Raw genomic sequence first — 19445 nt, 5'->3', positions numbered from 1 at the left:
CTACATTTAAAGCCCACTCAAACTTAATTTTTCCAAGTCTGCAGCTATATAGAAACAAATAAAATATTACCTTCAAGATGAGACCCTTTATTGTCTTAAAATTCCAACTGGTAGGTTCAGTATCCATCTACCACCAATTGGTAAAGAATCAAATGTGATGTAAGGATGCTCATTCTGCCTTCCCTCTGCTTTCCTTTGGGGCTCCATTTTGATTATTACATTTATAAGAACTTAGATTTCTTAAATCCCAGCTCAATAACTTAAGTCTGCAGCTGTCTTATTAGAGGCAAATACATTTCTCTGTAATGGAAGAGAAATGTAAATTTTAAAGCCATCAACTTTTGATTGTCTAAATCACCTGTTAAATTTTTTTTATCATAACTCAGAGAAATCTTTCTATGCAGAGTGAGTTTACTGTAATTGACTGAAGCATCTCAGTCTGGGGGTTAAATGGTAGCTGTGGGCTTCTGTACATTGTGTCCTACAGTTGTATGTGAATTAGGCATAAGTGAATTCACTGGTATTTTAGTGGCACAAGAACGTACATCAGGAAACCACCATATGGTATGACATGATGGATGTTTATGAGGAGGGCCACAGCTGGAACAGCCAGGTTGCTGTGGGTTAGTCACTGTTGAGGAGCTATATAGAAAACCTATATAGAATTTGCTATCCTGGTTCTTAGGTTCTTGCACTTAATCTTGTATATATGATCACTTAAATTCATCAAGTAAGTTGGTGTGACCGGGTACCTGGAAGGGCTACACTGAAAATGCTTACTTGAGCAAACTGCAAGGAATAGGGCAGACAATCCCTAAAATTGGTGGTTTATTCTGTAATTAGATTCACCAAGCCAGTAACAAAACAGCTTCTGTAATACCACGCTGGTTACCAAGAAGCAAAAATACAGTCCCTTTTAAGCATCCCAGTCCTTGATCCCACCTAGGTAGCCAAGTCTAATATGGTGAGTAGTTACTGAAAACCAGATTCACCATATGTTACATCCACCAGTCCCAAAGGACCAGACACTGATCTTCAGGTCAATATGAATCTCAGATCGTACCCAATAATGACACTGATACCAGTCCTTTAGTAACTAAAACTAAAGGTTTTAATAATTTAAAAAAAAAAGAGTTGCTGTAGTTAAAAAGATAAGATACATATAGATCTGTGTAAAGGCCTTAGGTCAGTCTCATAGCTGAGTTGGTGAGGCTGCTGATTTGTAAAAGTCTTTCTGGAATCATTGTAAAAGGTTATAGTCCAATAGGCAGTCTAGGTGTAGAGTTTGTTCAAATTGTTCCATGAGAATTCCAGGGTAAATTCAGAGTAAACCTGGAGAGCTCAGTCTTGTGGCTTAGACCTTCCCTCTCAAAGTTTATGAAGACCTGAGATAAAAAGGATCATCCCTAGGGCTGCTTCATTATAGTCTTCTAGCAAGCTGATAATTCTCTTGACAGCAGACCAGCCCTTCCTCAGATGAAGAATAGGTAGTGTATATTGTTGCTTTGAAGTTAATCTTCTATTTTCTATACATACACAGGTAACTAGCTGCATTTATTCATATAAGCAATTAGCCATTCAAACTATCAAGGTATTTCATTATAGCACAGATAAGCTGAAGACAATGTAAATAATATTATTAGTTCCTACAGTATCTTACATCTTTGATCTTAAAGTTAACTGAACCATCTGCATGCATAATATAATTCCATTAAGACATGAAATGGAATTAGCATCTACAAGCTACTTCTAACATGATATAGGTAAACACAAATACACTTAGCATCCACCCTTTGATTCTCTAACAATACAGGCAGACATGTTAAAGATTCTAATCTACTTAACATGGCTTTGATAACTATCTAGAAGGAATGGCCCTGTTTACCATGGTAATACCCTTTTGATACATCCTTAAGGGTTGCTTCCAGGTCTCTCAGCTTGCTGATTGTTTAACCTGTGCTGGCTCAGCATTACAGCTGGGAAAAGGAAAATAGTGTTAGGCAAAATGGGTCTAAAACTAGGGATGTAAAAGGTTAACCGGCATTAGGCTCACCATTAACCGACCTTAACCGTTAACCCCCTGCACAGCAGCCACAGCAGCCCTGGCTGCGCCGGGTCGGCCAGAGCAGCCCTGAGGCCGGGCCGTGGCAGACCAGCCAGTGTGACCTCTGTTAAACTATATAATTTTAATCATTTAACCGGTTAACTTTTAAAACAATGTTTACAGCCCTATCTGAAACAGTTAAAATTAGACACTGTACTTTGACAAATAAGGATAGGATTTTCAAAAGTGCTCCTCATAGGCTGTGTTCTCATCAAAGTCTATGTTAAAACTCCACTTTGACTTTAGTGGGAGCAGAGAGTTAGGTCAGTGCTGAGCATTTTTGAAAATCCCACCTTGAGTCACTTGAAAAATTAAATGGCATGTTTCATTAATTTGTCTTAACAATATTCAGTGTTTCACCAGAGATCACAGGTTCTGAAAAAGAGTAGTAAAATAACCAGAGTTGTAGAGAAATGGAGTTGTTTTAAGTGATTCTTTGTGTTTCTTGCATAAAGAGGTGAACAAGTAAATCTGTAATTGGCTTGGATTTTCTGCAGTAAAGGATTATAGATAAACCTGACCACTATTGTTTTTATTGCTTAGGTTCTCCCTTCACTGCAGAAGCAGATATGACCTAGAAACTAGAATAGATGTAGGGTTGTCTGAACGTTTTTGTAAGGGCTGTGAAGTAACTTCTCTCCCCACAAGAGAAAATGGCTAACCCAAACATTGTGAAACATTCATGGTCAAAGGCTAATAAATAGGCTGCTGGAAAACATATCATGATGCACTGATTCTGTTGCTGAACTAATTTTTACTAGTCCAGGTGTTCTTGGAGAGGACATTTAATTTGATAGACTTCCATCTGTAAATCTTTATTATAGGTGAAGATAGTAGTTAAGTGTCTTAGGCTTTGGCTACACTTGCATTTCAAAGCTGGCAGCCAGCGCGCTGCTCGCGCGCGCTGAAGCGCTACTAAGTAGCGCAGCGCCGCGCTGGCGCTGACTCTCCAGCCCTCCAGCTCCTCTCCAGCCCCGGTGGGGGACGCGACAGCGAGGAGCGCGGCTGCTGCCTGGGGGGGGCGGCGACACTGGCGCGCTTTGCTTTGCAGCGAGGCGTGTTTTCACACCCTGCTGCTGCTGCTGCAGCTGCAATTGCAGCCAAATCTTAGTTACTGCAGACCAATTGCAACAGTAGAGGGAGGGCTTTACCACTGATCACTGAAGCACTTCCTCGACACATGCAAGTCCCACAAAGATAGATTATGGCATAGACAAACTTAGTACCACTAATTAACAAAATTCAAGATCATGTATAAAAATTTTCCAATTAGCAAGAATGACTCAGCCTGGGACTAGAACTAGCAATTTTGTTTTTAATTAAAATTGGAAAAAATAGATATAACTTCCTGAATATATTAGTTTTTTCTCAATTATGATAATAAAATAGATATTGTTGTGTTCCACTGTAAATATTTTTGAGTAAATCAGCTGTCATAATTTCCTGTTACAGCTAAAAACAGTAAAATGACTGCTTAATGCAGATATCTGCATTATCTATAGCAATTTGGTTGAAGTTTAAATTACTTTATGGCATAAATAACTGATTTAATGTCAAAATATTATTTCAGTAATTTATAGCTGTAATTGTTTGACAGGACCAAGTAGAAATTTCCTAATGGATATAAACCAGTGCATTGATTTTTTTTTTTTTCCAGCCAGCAGGTAATGTAGTAAATTTCTATAACTTGTTCTCCAAGTTCATTCATCTGTGGGCTACATCAGCAACTTGCCAGATACCTGAAGATTATATTTATATTAAGTATTGTGGAGCTGATTAGTATTGCCCTCATCTTTAATGTGGAAGGAGTCTGTGGAATCTGCAGTTCTGGTTACTTATGGAGTATTATTGCATACTGGGACCTGTAGTCTCTGCAGGTCACAGTGCTTTAAAATAAGAATGGTCACAAAATATTATAGAGCTCTGGACCACACGTTGACCATAAAAACCTTGAAGATAAGCTTTAGAGATGTTAGCTTAAAAATGAACATCAATCCGCCTTAGGGGAGAGATGGTCACTGAACTTCAGACCAAAACTAACTTATATTGTATCATGATACCATGGGTGCTGAAATTGCAGTATTGCACATGGGCGTGTGTAGTATTTGGGGCACACACAAACTGTAGCATTAGTAGCTGTACCATCGTTATGGTCTAAAGTATAATGCTCATAAAATAAAAAACTGTACATACTTTCCAAGAATATATGGAGAAATAGCACATGGTATACTTACAACAGATAACAATGCTTCAGTTACTGGCACTATGACCCAACATAATAGTTAATGTGCATTACAAAGCATGCACTCTTGTGTAACAGTTCGATGCTTCGAGTTTGAAATCTGTAGAATGCCATGGTGAAATGTTGACCTGAGTTGTCAGACTGGATATTGGTTTTTCTAGCTAAAGAATCTAATAGTTATAAAGAACAGTGACATATACACCTCTTTAAATGTTTGCTTTTAAACATAAAATTGTTTGGTTTATTATATTGTGCTGAAATATGAACATTAATTGAAAAATTCAGGACATCCTCTGGTAGCTACCCTAGAACCATTTCTAAAATTCTAATAAGTGTTGGCACACCTCTGTGAAAAATAATGGCTTTCAGAAACGGTAATGACTGTCACTTTTCAGAATAGAAAAGGAGCACCTTTTTCACATTCTGTTCTATTATGGCTTGCTGACAGTACGTTGGTGCAGCCAGTGCTACATTCTACAGAATCCTTTAAAAATCATAGCTCCTTCTGCAACTGGATAAAATGCAGACCTTTTTCTCCCAGCTTTTTTATACTTGGAAGTACAATCACCTGCTTGCATACGCTGAAACGTGACTCTATTCCATGCTATATAAAAGATAAAATATAAATCAATCATTGAAAAGACTTGTTCATTATAATACCGTTCTGCATTTGTTCCATGATATGATGTTATGACTTACATGAGAAATTAAAAATAAGTTGAAACAGCATATGTGTATCATCCTTAAAAAGCTAGACAATCTAAACTGAACTGAATTTTGTACATAAATGTTTGTTGCACTCTGTAGCTTGCATTCTTCTTTCTAATTTTTAAAAGAGAAGTTGGAGACAGATCTGATCAAGCACCTCTTTTAAGTAGATGGGAGTTTTGTGATTTACTTTGGTGGAAGCTGCATTGTGCCCCAGATGTGTCCAGTAACTGTTTCTACTAACTGAGAGATAACGTGTACTTGTTAATGTAATAAAAACATGCCATGCATTAAGTTTGTTGCCATAATTCTTGAATAAGTAGTTATAAATTATCGAAATCCAACAGCGGTTTCAGTAAGTGTAGGTAATGATTAATGTCATCTAGTATGAAAAAGCTTTTAAAGAGACTCATACATTTAATCATGAGCATTTTCTTCTGTAGGAGAAGCGGGTGACTAGTCAGCTCCAGTTGCATAGTATATCCTTGTATCAACAAGAAATCTAAATATTTGAGCCTCATTTACATCTTAAGTAAATAATAATAGTTTGCTTTCTTTTTCAAGTGCAAGCAATTTCTGTAACACACTTGTCTACAGTAACAAGTGACGGGGTGGCAACAGCAGTATATTTTTATTTTACAGATATCATACCCTGTGCGCATTTTAAATTTGTATGCTGTGGGATCCCTGCAAGGACAAAACATTTATTGAATTGAGGTTGTGTTACACATCAGTAGATTTTGAAAGTATCAAAATTACTGCTAAAATTTAGTGACTATAAGTCATTCTTCTGTTTTTTCTGTTTCAGTGAATCCTGCCCTAATTTGGAGTCTAACACTAGAATTTTTTGTTCAATTTTGTTTTTGTTTTGGACCATTCTGTAATTGAACTATGTGGTCTGGACTTCTTAGTTTTCTATTCATTAACTGTTTTATGTGGAAATTGGAGGAGTTTTTGAAACAGAAAAGGGAAGTGGTTCTTCCAAAATGTGGTCTAGACTCAGTTACGGCAAATAGAAGAGTAAGACTTTGTCTTTACTGCAAAGAAAGATAAAAGGTGAAAGGTGTGTTTTTTACATCAAGATATCTAGGCTTGGAAGGATTACATTTTTATCAGTAAATGTTGGTTAACCCCCCCCACACACACACACACACACACACACATGCACGCACACACATTGACAAGAGAAAATTTCCATCAATAATTGAAATGTACAGCTTGGCAAAGTAAGAAAAATGCTGGTTGAGAACCTAGAGTTTGAGTTAAGGGTATTTACTTTGCATATGATATGTGATGTTGACAATTGGTGTGTTAATGGTTATAACAGTTATAAAGCTTTAACTTATTGAATCTCAACATCTAGTGTCATTAAATAATTATCTAACCCCCTCCTTAATTTCCCACAATCATGAAAATTTACATGAATAAAAACTGAACAAAATAAAATCCCTAATTTTGCACAACTGTGAAAATGTAAATTGATAGAGCATGCTTAAAAATAAACATTGAAATTAAATTATAAAAATAATTAATATCGAATTCTGTCACATCTGATGATAGCTATCTCAGTGTAACATTCTAGTGGAGACAACACACAAGTAGCATTGTCCACAGGTAACTAGTTGAAGTAAACGCCGTACCCTGCACCAGGGGTTTTCTTCAGTTAGCTATACCAAAGAAAATATTACAGTGCCTTGTCTCCATTAACTATTTTACTGCTGATCAAAGCATGTAAGGGCTTGTCTAGACACAAACTGCTATAGCAGTGCAGCTGCATGGCTTCAATGAAGACCCTACCTATGCTGATGGGAGGAGTTCTCCTGCTGCAACATATAATCCACCACCCTGATAGATGGCTCCTGATTAGAATTATATTTCACTTAACAAGTAAAAGAAGAAGTCTTTAAAGCTATATGTGGTAAATCCTCTGTGGTTGTTTCCATCTCAGGAAGCGGATGTTCTACGTTTCCATTGTAGACTTCGACACCTGACATCAGCACCGCTAGCAGCAAAATCCAATCCAGTACCAAGGCACTTTCCTGTGCAGAAATTAGAATTTCCTTTTATACAAGAAAAGCAGATTTTCTTTTACAATGTCTTAAAAATCATTTCTCCCTAAATCAAGGCTAGAGAGCAACTATGAAATACTCTCTCTGGGCATCTTTAACTATATTTTGTTAGAGAAAGAAAGCATTCCTTGTTTTTATATCCATCTTTGATTTAGGAGCAAATGCATAAACTGTAAGGTATAAAAGTATGTATATTTAATCTTCTCTATATATGATAAATCTATAAAACTTTAAATGTAAAGCTAAAACTTCAAAAACGCTTTCCACACTCTTGAGTTGGAGTTACTGGAAGATATTTTTTCTCCAAAGATTTCAGTTCTATACCTAATAAGCTGCTGCACTACCAAGTGATAAAACATTTAATGCTTTTCAGAAATTCTGCATACAATAAAGCTTTCACCCTACTTAAACTAAAACAATAGAGGTTTAAATTTCTTAGTTAAGAGAGTTCTGTAAAATTCTAAATATTCAAAACATTCTCAAATTTTCTTACACTCTCCAAAGGAGATTTGTCACTCAAGCCCCTATTCTTTGTTTCCTGTAACTTAAGGAGGAGGTTGAGCATATGAGAAATATGGGTTTAATTAAAAATACTGTTATCTCTAGGTGATTGGTGGAGTGAAGACTAGAATGTTTTGGTTCCATCGGGAAGAGAATGAGGGACTATAGGAGGAAAGTGTTTAAAATCTCAGAAATTGCTGATATTCTTCTGCAAATATGTGAAGGTTTCCTACAGTAAGCTTTTAAATTCATTCTGAATATTTTTCAAAATTCCCTTTATTTAAAAAAAAAAGCTTAATTTCAGACTGAATTTGTAGTTAAACTTATTGTATGAGTAATGAGTCTACACTACAAAATTAGGTTGATGTAAGCCACCTTGCGTCGACTTCACTGTGCTTGTGTCTACACTTAAATTTGTCTCCCACTGATGTAAGCACCCATTATGGCAGCGCAGTAATACCAACTCCCTGAATAGCACTGAGCTATGGTCAATGTACTGAGGTTGACATAATAGGAGTGTATTACCTATGTTGACCAAACAGTCCTCCAGAAGCTGTCCCAAAACGCCCAACACTGACCACTCAGATCACAATTGTGAACTCCACTGCCCGTGTTGTGGAGAACAGAAGTCTCCCATGCTCCCCTTTAAAACCCTGTGAATTTTTTATATGGCTTTTCCTGATTGCCCAGCTTGGTGAGCCCACCTGGCAGCTCTTCCTTGTGTGCAACTGCCCAGCCGACCATGCCAGCTAAATGCACCTGACAAGCTCCAGCCTGGAGTAGACAGGAGACATTGGATCTCCTGAGCCTGTGGGAAGAAAAGGCTGGGCATGCACAGCTATGGACCAGCCATAGAAACATGGACATCTATGAGCAGATTGCACAGGGGATGCAGGAGAAAGGGGTACAACAGCAAAGGACCTGTAGCAGGCATACCAAAGGGCCATGGAGGCCAGCAGTTAATTGGTGCCAAGCCACAGACATGCTGCTTTTACAAAATGCTGCATGCTATACTTGGCAGAGACCACCACCACCTCAGAGGCCACCATGAATACCTCTGAGGAGCCTGAGACACAGGCCACTGCCATGAACAGCGAGGAGGAGGAGGGGGACATGGAACTGGGAGGCCCATTTACTCTGGAAGCCAAGACCTGTTTGAGACTCCATCACAGTCCAGGCAGAGCCAGCAGTCAAGCAGGGGCGATTGCCATTCACTTCTGCACTGTCAGTGCCGCACTCATTCTGGTGTCCCTGCACTGAAGGGCTGAGGTGAGCTAGGCATGCAGATCCAAGAATGTGGCCTTTTGCATCCAAAAGTTCTGCAGCTACTGTTCATCATAGACCTGCATTTATAATGTGATTCCCACCAGGGAGTGCTTTTTTTCCTCAGGCCCAGAAGTAGTGCTCCTCCAGTTAAAGCTTCTCCTTGAACGCCACCCACAACCTTTAATGGTTTCTCACTGTATCTCACAGCAATCTGTCCTCCAAGAAATAGTCATGTTCTGTGCTCATTCATTTCTTTGTGCGGCTCTGCAAATACCAGATGATTGTGAGTCCTGTGCTTGCAGTGCTCAGTGCAGTAGTGCAAAGCTGCGTGGGTTTCATGCTTCTGTCAGAGAAGGCGGACAGCAAGGAGGGCTGTGCAGGTTTATAGGATTTTTATAAAAAGCACAAAAATTATTGGATATGGATGTCATTATGGGATGGAGAAAGTTGCATGCTAGGAACTTGACCCCTTGCTCCTAGTAACCCCTGTGCGACTTTTTTCTACCCCCACCATGCATTGCCAAAACTTCCCAAAAGAGAGTGTGCGGACGGTGCCAAGTTGCAAACTGGGGTAGCTACCCATGCTGCGTAGCACTGTGCATCAACAAAAGCACTCCTGGTGAATATGTGCAGCACCATCATGAGTAGCCAAGCATGCATGCGCGCACACAAGCAATACACTGAGGCAGATTTATGCTGACATAACTTGCTCAGTCAAGGTTTGTAGTGTAGTCATGTCCTAAGCCTCTGATAAGTTGTGTAATCTTTGCAAAAGTTATGTATGTACAGCTGTAAAGGTTGATATCTAATAGAGGTAGCTGAATGACATATGAATAGCATAATGCATGAATCTAAGGGTATGTCTACACTACCAGATTAGTTCGATTTAACTTAATTCGAATTTGTGGAATCGACCTTACAAAGTCGAATTTGTGTCCACACTAAGGGCACTAATTTGACTTTGTGAGTCCACACTAACGGGGCAAGCGTTGACATTGGAAGCGGTGCACTGTGGGAAGCTATCCCACAGTTCCCGCAGTCCCCGCTGCCCATTTGAATTCTGGGATTTCCCCACAATGCATGCTGGGGGGAAAAATGTGTCGAGGGTGGTCTTGGGTAACTGTCATCATTCAACGTGCTTTCGGACGTCTCAAGGGGAGATGGAGGAGCTTACTGACTCGCTCGGATCTCAGCGAAACCAATATCCCCATTGTTATTGCAGCTTGCTGTGTGCTCCACAGTCTCTGTGAGAGCAAGGGATGGGAGGTTGAGGCAAATCGCCTGGCTGCTGATTGTGCTCAGCCAGACAGCCGTGCAATTAGAAGAGCCCAGCGGGAAGCTCTGTGCATCCGGGAGGCTTTGAAAGCTAGGTTCCTCAGGGAGCAGGGTAACTTATGACGGTTCAGTTTCTTTACAGAGAAGCTGAACCTGCCCCTGCTTCAGTTACTGTTGACTTTCTTCTGTGGTTACATACCCCGTTCACCACGTTTCCCCCCTTCCAACACACGTTTAAAAATAAAGTTAATGGAACATTGTTAATTAACAACGTTTTCTTTATTAATGAATTCGCGTTAAAGGGTTGAAACAGGGACGCAGACTGTGGTGGGTAGGGTGTGCAGTGATGTTAACACCGCTTCTACACTCGAGGAATGACAGGCTCCTGCTCCTAGAGCGGTCTGCAGTGCCGGACTGGTTGTTTCAACGGAGCCTGCCATCCCTCCTTTTCAGGACTCTGTGTGCGGGGGCTACGTGACCTTGTGGCGGGGGAGGACGGTTACAGATTCCCCTGCTGCGTGGCTCTGTGGTCCGGGACAAGGACCGCTGCAGAAGTTCTGTAACCGCCCTCCCATGCCACAAAGTCACATACCCCCCACCCACACAGAACATGGGAAAACACCTCCCAGACCGACCAGGGTGCCTACTGACTGCACTGTGTGTGTGACCTGCTGTTGATCCTGCCCCCGTGTCTGTACCCTGGTAAAGGTGACTGTCCTATGCAATTAACAACCCCCTCCCCCGCCCCCTTCACAGACAGTCTTCTGTAGAAAAACTTGACGGAAATAGTAATTAACAGCAAACTATTTTTAATAATCAACTACACAGTTAGGGGATGAAACTGGGATTGGGACTTCGGTGAGCCAGGAAGGGGAAGGACTTCTTAACATTTAGGGAATGAGAGCCTTCTTGTATTTGTGCACTCTGCAGGGGTGCAGTGACAGTTTTCACGGCCCCTGTCGCCCCTCCTTCTTGTTACTTTGGGTGAGGGGGGTTTGGGACTTTGTGGTGGGGGAGGGCGGTTGCAGGTGCAGGGGGGCTCTGTCCTCCTGCCTGCGGTCCTGCAGAACATCCACAAGGCGCCGGAGCGTGTCAAATTTTCCCTGGGCATTTCCTGTGTGGCTGGTCAGAACATCCAAGCTCGGACTGCTGTCCAGAGCATCAGAGTGGTGCACTGTGGGATAGCTCCCGGAGCTACTAAGGTCGATTTCCGTCCACACATAGCTTAATTCGACATAGCCATGTCGAATTTAGCGCTACTCCCCTCGTCGGGGAGGAGTACAGAATTCGAACTAATTAGCTTCCTGGTGTGGACGGGTGCACTGTTAAGTCGAATTAACGCTGCTAAATTCGACAAACTCCTAGTGTAGACCAGGCCTAAGTAAACATACTAATAAGGACTTGGTTGAATACAGGGTTATAGTATTCACATGAATCTGATTTTGTTTCCTGTTTTGAGAAGCAGTAGGATTCTGAAAAGGCATTTATAAAAGGCAACAGCCTCACTCATCATGGTAAAGGATGGAAAAATGATTTGATGCATCAGTTGATAAATATTTCATGTCAGTTTTGTAAGGCAGATGTAAGAGTAAGGAGTTACGGCTGAACAAGCATCATCCTCGCAATTTCAGAATTGATGTTGCACTGATTCTCAGCAAATAGTTGCCTTCCAATTTCTTGGTGTGCTACTTTTCTTTGGGGTAGCATGGGAGAGGATGGAAAGTCTCTCCCCGTGGCTTCTGACTACGATTCCTTTAAGAAACCTAAAGTTTTTTTTTATAAACCTGTTTTTCAGCTTCTGTCTTCAGCATTCTACTCTTCTTTACCTGAAATGCTACTATACTTTAAAGGAATCAGCATATCATCTTAGAAGGTTGGAATTTTAGTCCTGCTCCTCTGTCGTCTTTATATGCTGTCAAAAGAAAGCAATATTGTGAACTTGTTTTAATTTTCCCCAACACTCAAACCAGTAGATTTTCTTTCCTCATAAGTTCTTCTCCAGTTCTCAGATTGAGACACATGTCCTCAAAATCCATAGGACTTCAAAATTCTGTAGCGTAGCTTTCTAAAGAGATGAGAATGATAAGCTAAAGATTAATATTAGTTCAGATAGTGCTGATCTAAAAATTAAGCATTTAGGGCAAAAACTTGCAAAAGCACCTAAGTAACTTAGGTTCCTAAGTCTTGTTGATCTTCAATAGGACATAAGCACCTAAGTAATGTAGGAGCTTTTAAAAATTTGGAGGTTAGTGTTCATGAATCAGTAACTTATAAATCAACCTTGCAGTTTAAATAGTACATGTGAAAAGTTCCATATAGAGTCAGAATTTATTTAGTTTGTTTTATTGCAAATTTTAATTTTTCTTTATAATTCTCTACTATGGATTGTTTAAAAATATTTTTATACATATTGTACCCCATGTTTAAAGTCAAAAGCACATCATTAATGTGATTATTTTGCAGTGATCTTTTGGTATTAACTGGTTTTGGTTTGTTGGCACTTCAGCTAGCGGTATGATAAACAGCTCAAGCAGATATACCTGCATTAGCTTTCATCTAACTGGTTTGTCAAAAATCGAAGTAAGGATGCGGCACTGCAGGCTTCAGCACAGGCTACTGAAACCTGGCTAACCCTCGTGGATATGTACTTGCTTCTGCAGCCTGCTCTGAAGTCTGCACCACAACGTCCTCACTTCCCTTTTTAGCAGGACAGCTTGATTTAAGCTAGTGCAGGTATGTCTGCATGAGCTGCTAATCACATATTTGGCTGCAGTTTAGACATAGCCTTAGTGTATTCTTAAATATATAATTATTCATAATAAAACAAACCAAGACCTACATATTTTGACCCTCATTCTCCACTATGGTTTCTTTATGTCACTAATGTGCAAAGGTTTGTGAGCAAGGTGTTACCTGGCCACTGGTCCAGGGTTGCTAGGTGTCCACTTTTTGACCGGAATGCCCTGTCGAAAAGGGACCCTGGTGGCTCCAGTCAGCACTGCTGACCAAGCCATTAAAAGTCAGGTCGGTGGCACAGTGGGGCTAAGGCAGGCTCCCTGCCTGCCGTGGCACTGCTCAGCTCCCAGAAGCAGCAGCATGTTCTCCCTCCGGCTCCTATGTGTAGGGGGACCCACGGGTCTCCACACACTGCCCCCGCCCCAAGTGCTGGTTCTGAAGCTTCCGTTGGCCAGGAACCGAGGCCAGTCGGAGCTGCAGGGGTGGCACCTGTGGGCCACACGCAGAGCCACCTGGCCACACCTCCAGGCAGGAGCTGGGAGGGGAGGACATGCCTCTTCTTCTGGGAGCTGCTTGAGGTAAGTGCCGCCTGGAGCCTGCACTCCCTCTCGTGCCCCAACCCCCTGCCCCAGCCGTGATTCCCCTCCCCTCTCTGAACCGCTCGATCTCAGCCTGGAGCACCCTCCTGCACCCCAAGCCCCTCATCCCCAGAGCCTGCACCCCCAGCCGGAGCCCTCATTCCATGCCCCTGCCCCAGCCCTGATTTCCCCCCCCCGAACCTCTCAGTCCCAGCCCAGAATACCCTTCTACATCCAAACCCCTCATCCCCAGCCCCACCCCAGAGTCTGCACTCCTAGCCACACCCCTCGCACCCCCTGCATCCGAAACCCCTGTCCCAGCCCAGTGAAAATGAGCGAGTGAGGGTGGGGAGAGTGAGCAACAGAGGGGGCGATGGAGTGAGCATGGGCAGAGCCTCGGAGAAGGGGCAGGGCTTCAGAGAAGGGGCGGGGCAAGGGTGTTTGGTTTTGGGTGAGTAGAACATTGGCAACCCTACCACTGGAGTGCTCAATCAGTATGGTAGGGTCCGTAGGTGGTACTGGTTCTGCTTCCCTTTCCTTTACAGCCTCCAGCATATAGGGTGTTTATAGGTGGGGAGAGGAAGTGGAGGTTGGCAGAACACATCTCCTTTCAACTATTCTTGGCTGCCAATGCAGCCCTGTGGGCTGTATACAGCTGGTCGTAATATACTGCACCCTTAAAGCTTGCTTTGAGTTACACTGGCAGCATTGAAGGTGCAAAATAGGGGAATTAGGTGCCTTATAGACATCTTCTTTGCACTTCTTCCTCTGTTTCTCAGTTCAGTTGAAAAACAAGCTTACTCTGGTACAGAACAATTAAATTTAAGAGAATCCATTTTCTAGTGCCATTTAATTACTGTATCTATTGTATAACTGATATAAAGCCCCTTTTCCTTTTTTTATCAAACCATGCTGTGCTGGGTTAGGTCTCAGAACTCAAACAATTTAAGGTGTCAGAGGCCAAAACTGCAGAGTTCAGGGTATCAGCAACTTCAGAACACAAGAGCAATGTGCTTGCTGGATGCAGCAATGAGATCAGTTTGTCCTGCCAGAGCCGTCCATAATTCAGCATTGTGTACTGAATCCTTTATTGTAATTTGAATAGAAAATAAGTAATCAGTACAGCATCCTGTGCAGCCTTTCCAGTATTCCCTACCTAAGGGTTACTACCTGCCTTTGAAGGTAATTAATAGCAGGGTTTAGCAGGGAAAACAAAGAATACTAACCTTACAAGGTTAAAGAGTCCTGAGGGGAAATCCTCCCCTTGTAGCAATCAGCTTGGCTGCAGACATCTAGGAACTCCTTAGTACTGAGGTGGAGCAAATAATGTAGCCCCTTGTAGATTTGATCAGAGTTCTTGTTTAATTGTGTCAAATTACTAATCACGCCCAAATCATTTCATAACCTACTCCAGTTATGTTCACTATGATTTATGTGACAACACATTTATCTTTATCACTTGTAATTTTAGGGTAAGTGTCCTTCTCATAAACTCTCTATAACAGATATCAATAGTGTTGTGGTTTTTTTATTTTATTTTAAGTACTGTATTGGTAAAAGTCAAGTATTTAAAATGCTTTCCGTAGGCATGGTTACTGTAGTTCATGATCTTTCCACAGAGGACAAGAATTAATACTCAAGACTCTGTTGGTGTGTAATTATTACTTTCTTCTTCGAGTGATCGCTCATGTCTATTCCACAATAGGTGTGCGTGTTCGCCACATGCACCAGTGTCGGAAGTTTTTCCCTTAGGAGTACCCATAGGGGAGCGCCCCAAGAGACCTCTGGAGTGGTGCCTCCATGGTGCAGTATAAAGGGTGCTGCGTGCTCCCCCCACCCTCAGTTCCTTCTTGCCGCCAGTGAAGATGCTTCGGAACTGCTCTGCTCCAGCTTTGCTGTAGCTTGTCCCCAGAACTCTTGTTCGTTCAGTGTATGTGACCTATAGTTAGTACTCAATTAGTTTTAGTTTAATTTAGCTAGAGTGCCCGGGCTGAGGCATGCCCTGCGCCCCGGGTTTTAAGTCATGCAACACTTGTAGGTGCCCAATGCCAATGAGTGATCCGCACGCAGACGGTTTATGCTGTTTGGGTGAAACTCAACTCAGCGATCGCTGTAAGATTTGCAAGTCGTTTAAGCCTCGGACCAAGAGAAGAGAGACATTAGGCTCTGGACTATCCTCATGGAGTCAGCGTTGATCCCCAACTACAGCATGCCACTCAGAGTCGGCACCGGGCTCGCGATGTCAGTGCGCAGTGACACCCCCCCCCCCCCAATCGTCATCTACTAGTCGGCACTGCTCTCTGTCCGCGGGGCATACCAAGAAGGCTAAGAAGAGGCCTTCTCTGCCATGACACCACAGTAAATCTGGGGCAGAGACTAGCCCCGTGTTGGGCAGTCCTCGATCCCCATCAGCCTCCAGGCCTCCAATTCAAGTCGAGCGGAGTAGCCTGGCCCATTCGGAGCAGGCTTCCCCGGATGTCCGGATGCCCTCCACTCCCTGCAGGCAGCCCGGGATGTCATGTCCATGCTGGTACCAGGAGCACCGCCAGGATTGGCCCCATGCTCCAGAGGCAAGCCGCCACTGGGATCTCTGCAGTTGCCCCTGGCTCGGTCTCAGTCAAAGGAACGTTCCCAACGCCGTTTGCCACTCAGCGACTGTTCTATGCATAGTCCACGTGGGTCACCATCGACTCCCACCAGGTTGTCTGGCTGGGTTCTGTCCGACCGAGGTTCTAGGCACTGCTCCACCTCAAGGAGTGAACACCGATGGGACTGAGGCAGACGACGCTGAAGGCCCTCATCTCAGAGGGGCTATCGTATCTGGTCGCGACACGAACGTCAACGCCGTTCCCGTTCGTCATCTCGATCTAGGACCCTGCCACGGCACTGCTCCCGCAGCCCTGGGTGTCGATCGCCGACGAGCACGCAAAGTACAGTGTCAGCCTCCTTGCCCTTCCCTGATGAGGCAATTACAGCCCCTCCGTCCCGCAGGCGGACTCTAAGGCCCACCAAGAACTATTAAAAAGGGTGGCATCAAGCCTCAGCCTCCAAGCAGAGTAGGTGGAGGAGCCCTCAGACTCCCTGTTTAACGTACTGCCTGCCTCGGTACCAGGCAGGGTGGCCTTGCCTTTCCACAAAGGGGTGGCGAAAATTTCAAATGCCCTGAGGCAAACCCCAGCCTCATTGGCCCCCATCTCTAGGAGAGCGGAACGCAAGTATTTTGTGCCTGCCAAGGTGCATGAATACCTACACACCCACCCTGCCCCTAACTCCCAGGTGGTTGAGTCGGTCAACTGCAGGGAGCAGCAGGGCCAACCAGCTCCTACTCTGAAACATAAAGATTCAAGGAGGCTAGACTCATTTGAAAGGAAAATGTATTCGTCCTCAAGCTTCCAGTTACTGCTGGTGAACCATCAGCTTCTCCTGGACTGGTATGAGTTCAACCTGTGAGGCTCTTTGCCAAGGTTTGAGGACTTCCTCCAGGAGCGTGACAGGAAGGAATTCAAAGCACTCGTGGAGGAGGGTACAGCGGCTGCCAGGGCAACCCTGCAGGCAGCGACGAACACGCGGTCCATGGTCTCTGCGGTGTCCATGAGAAGGGCGTTGTGGCTCCTGCTCTCTGGTGGGGGCAGCTCCTTGGCCTAGGAGCAGTGGAAGTAGCGCCAGCGGAGTTCAAATGCAAGGGGTTCTGCTCCGGGGCGGGGCTGGGATGGGACACTGTCTCTGATGCCTTCCTTCTGTCCTGGTCGAACCGGTTTCTCTATGCCTTCCCCCGTTCTCACTGATAGGCAAAGTCCTGGAAAAGAGAGACAGATAGGGCCTGGGTCCTGCTGGTTTCCCCGGCATGTCCCAGGCAGCATTGGTACGGGACTCTCACGGGCTTGGTGGTCGCCCCGCCATGGCCATTGCCATCCCACCGAGACCTGCTCTCCCAGGACCAGGGCCGCCTTCTCCACCCCAACCTAGCAGGGCTCTGCCTCACTGCGTGGCTGCTCAGTGGTTAGGCTGGGAGGAAAAGACGTGCTTGGAAGGGGTCCAGCGCATCGTCTTGGAAAGCTGGCGTCCCTCCACGCACCGAGCCTAGTTGGCAAAGTGGTCTCAGCTTTCCCGATAAGCAGGACATTTCCCCCGTGGCTGCCCCGATCCAGCTCATTTTGGATTACCTCCTTCACCTTAGAGCCCAGGGCCTGGTGCCCTCGTCTCTCAGGGTGCACTTGGTGGCCATATCGGCCTTCCACCCTCCGGTGCAGGGCCACATGGTATTCTCCCATACTATGACTGGCTGATTGGATTATCTCTTCTCTTCCCGTACATCAGGCCCCCGGTCCCATGGTGGGACCTGAACCTGATGCTGGCCCAGCGGACGGGCCCCTGTTTGAGCTGCTAGCTACGTGCTCTTGGTCACACCTCTCATGGAAAGTAGCCTTCCTGGTGGCGATCACGTTGGCTTGTGGGTCTAGGAACTCAGGGCCCTGACCGCCAAGCCCCCATACATGGTAGTCCATAAGGATAAGGTCCAGCTCCGCCCACATCCTTCATTCCTCCCAAAGGTGGTCTTGGCCTACCACGTGGGTCAGGACATTTTCCTGCCGGTCCTCTGCCTCAAACCCCATACATCCAGTGAGGTGCGCCGCCTCCACATGCTGGATATGCAATGGGCTCTGGCTTTCTACCTAGAGCGGACAAAGCCATTCAGAAAGTCCTCGCAGCTGTTCATCGCCTCAGCCGAATGCATGAAGGGTCGGACAACTTCCACTCAGTGGCTTTCCAACTGGATCACATCATGCATCCGTACCTGTTATGACCTGGCGGGAATCCCCCCGCCGTCAATTGTGAGGGCACACTCGACTAGGGTGCAGGCCTCATTGGCTGCCTTTTTGGCCCATGTTCCCATCCAGGACTGCTGCTACATGGTCTTCAGTTCACACTTTCACCTCGCATTATTCGATCGGCGTCCTCCCTGGTTTGGGAGACGGGTTCGACAGGGCTGTACTCCGTCCTGAGAATTTGTGAATTCCTACCCACCTCCAACAGATGTAGCTTGGAATCACCTATTGTGGAATACACATGAACAATCACTTGAAGAAAAGACACTTACCTTTTCCGTAACTGGTGTTCATTGAGATGTGTTGCTCATGTCTGTTCCCGCCCTTCTTCCCCTCTGTCAGAGTTGTCTGGCAAGAAGGAACTGAGGGAGGGGGGAGCACGCAGCGCCCCTTATACCACGCCATGGAGGCGCCACTCCCCTACGGGTACTGCTAGGGGAAAAACTTCTGACACCAGTGAACGTGGCGAGCATGCACCCCTATTGTGGAATAGACACGAGCAACACCTCTCGAACACCAGTTACAGAAAAGGTAACTGTCTTCTATTTCCTTAAAATTATTAGACTATATTTTTTTAAAAAATAGTTCTAAATATACATTCAAGTTTTCAATAACTTGAGAGAATAAAAGTGTTGCATATCCTAGTATAGGTTTTGGTTGTGCCATGAATGCCACTAAATAGGTTTTCCAACTGCTCACACAGCTATTTCCTGTTCCAAGTATAGAAAACTGTGATAACTCTAAGTGAGAGCTGTTGGAAAATGCCATACTGTTAATGGTAACTACTGTATTTAGACTTATGGGTATTGCACAGTACTCCTGAATTAAGTGTAATATTTTAAATGATTTTATTCAAAAGTAATATTTTTGAAAGATCCAGAATTAAAAATACCAAAACAAATTTCTGTATAAATTGTCCAACTTTGAAGGGATAGATGGATTCCTGTTGTATCACAGATGTAACTTGGCAGGGTAAAATATTCTTGTTATAAATGAAATCCACAATTGCAGCACCCAAAAGAGTGCTTTAAAATGACTGGAGTGCCTCATATTTCTAACAGTCTGGTAGCAAACTGGATTCCTTGTATGTGGAATACAACAGCAATTTAAAAATTATTGCAGCTTCAGTTAGTTTTTTCC

The 19445-nt window shown here is 43.9% G+C and overlaps 1 protein-coding gene across 5 annotated transcripts in view; it reads left to right on the top strand.

The window, feature by feature from the left end:
- CTDP1 (CTD phosphatase subunit 1) overlaps window positions 1–19445 on the top strand; it is a 181441-nt gene that overhangs the window by 121337 nt on the left and 40659 nt on the right. The window contains exon 13 of one of the 5 annotated variants that reach the window (XM_039524375.1): window positions 11961–12066. The exons of 3 other annotated variants lie outside the window; for them this stretch is intronic. In XM_039524375.1, coding sequence (XP_039380309.1) covers window positions 11961–12051 — 91 coding nt within the window. In that variant the 3' untranslated portion in view covers window positions 12052–12066. Of the gene's footprint in view, window positions 1–3761; window positions 5349–11960; window positions 12067–19445 lie in introns of those variants that run through there. One more of the 5 variants, XM_039524377.1, reaches the window with a different exon arrangement.

This window comes from Mauremys reevesii, linkage group 2 (assembly GCF_016161935.1).
Source record: "Mauremys reevesii isolate NIE-2019 linkage group 2, ASM1616193v1, whole genome shotgun sequence".
Classification (NCBI taxonomy): domain Eukaryota; kingdom Metazoa; phylum Chordata; order Testudines; family Geoemydidae; genus Mauremys; species Mauremys reevesii.
The sequence above is the reverse complement of the archived record's forward strand: the minus strand, read 5'-3'. Positions and strand labels throughout refer to the sequence as shown.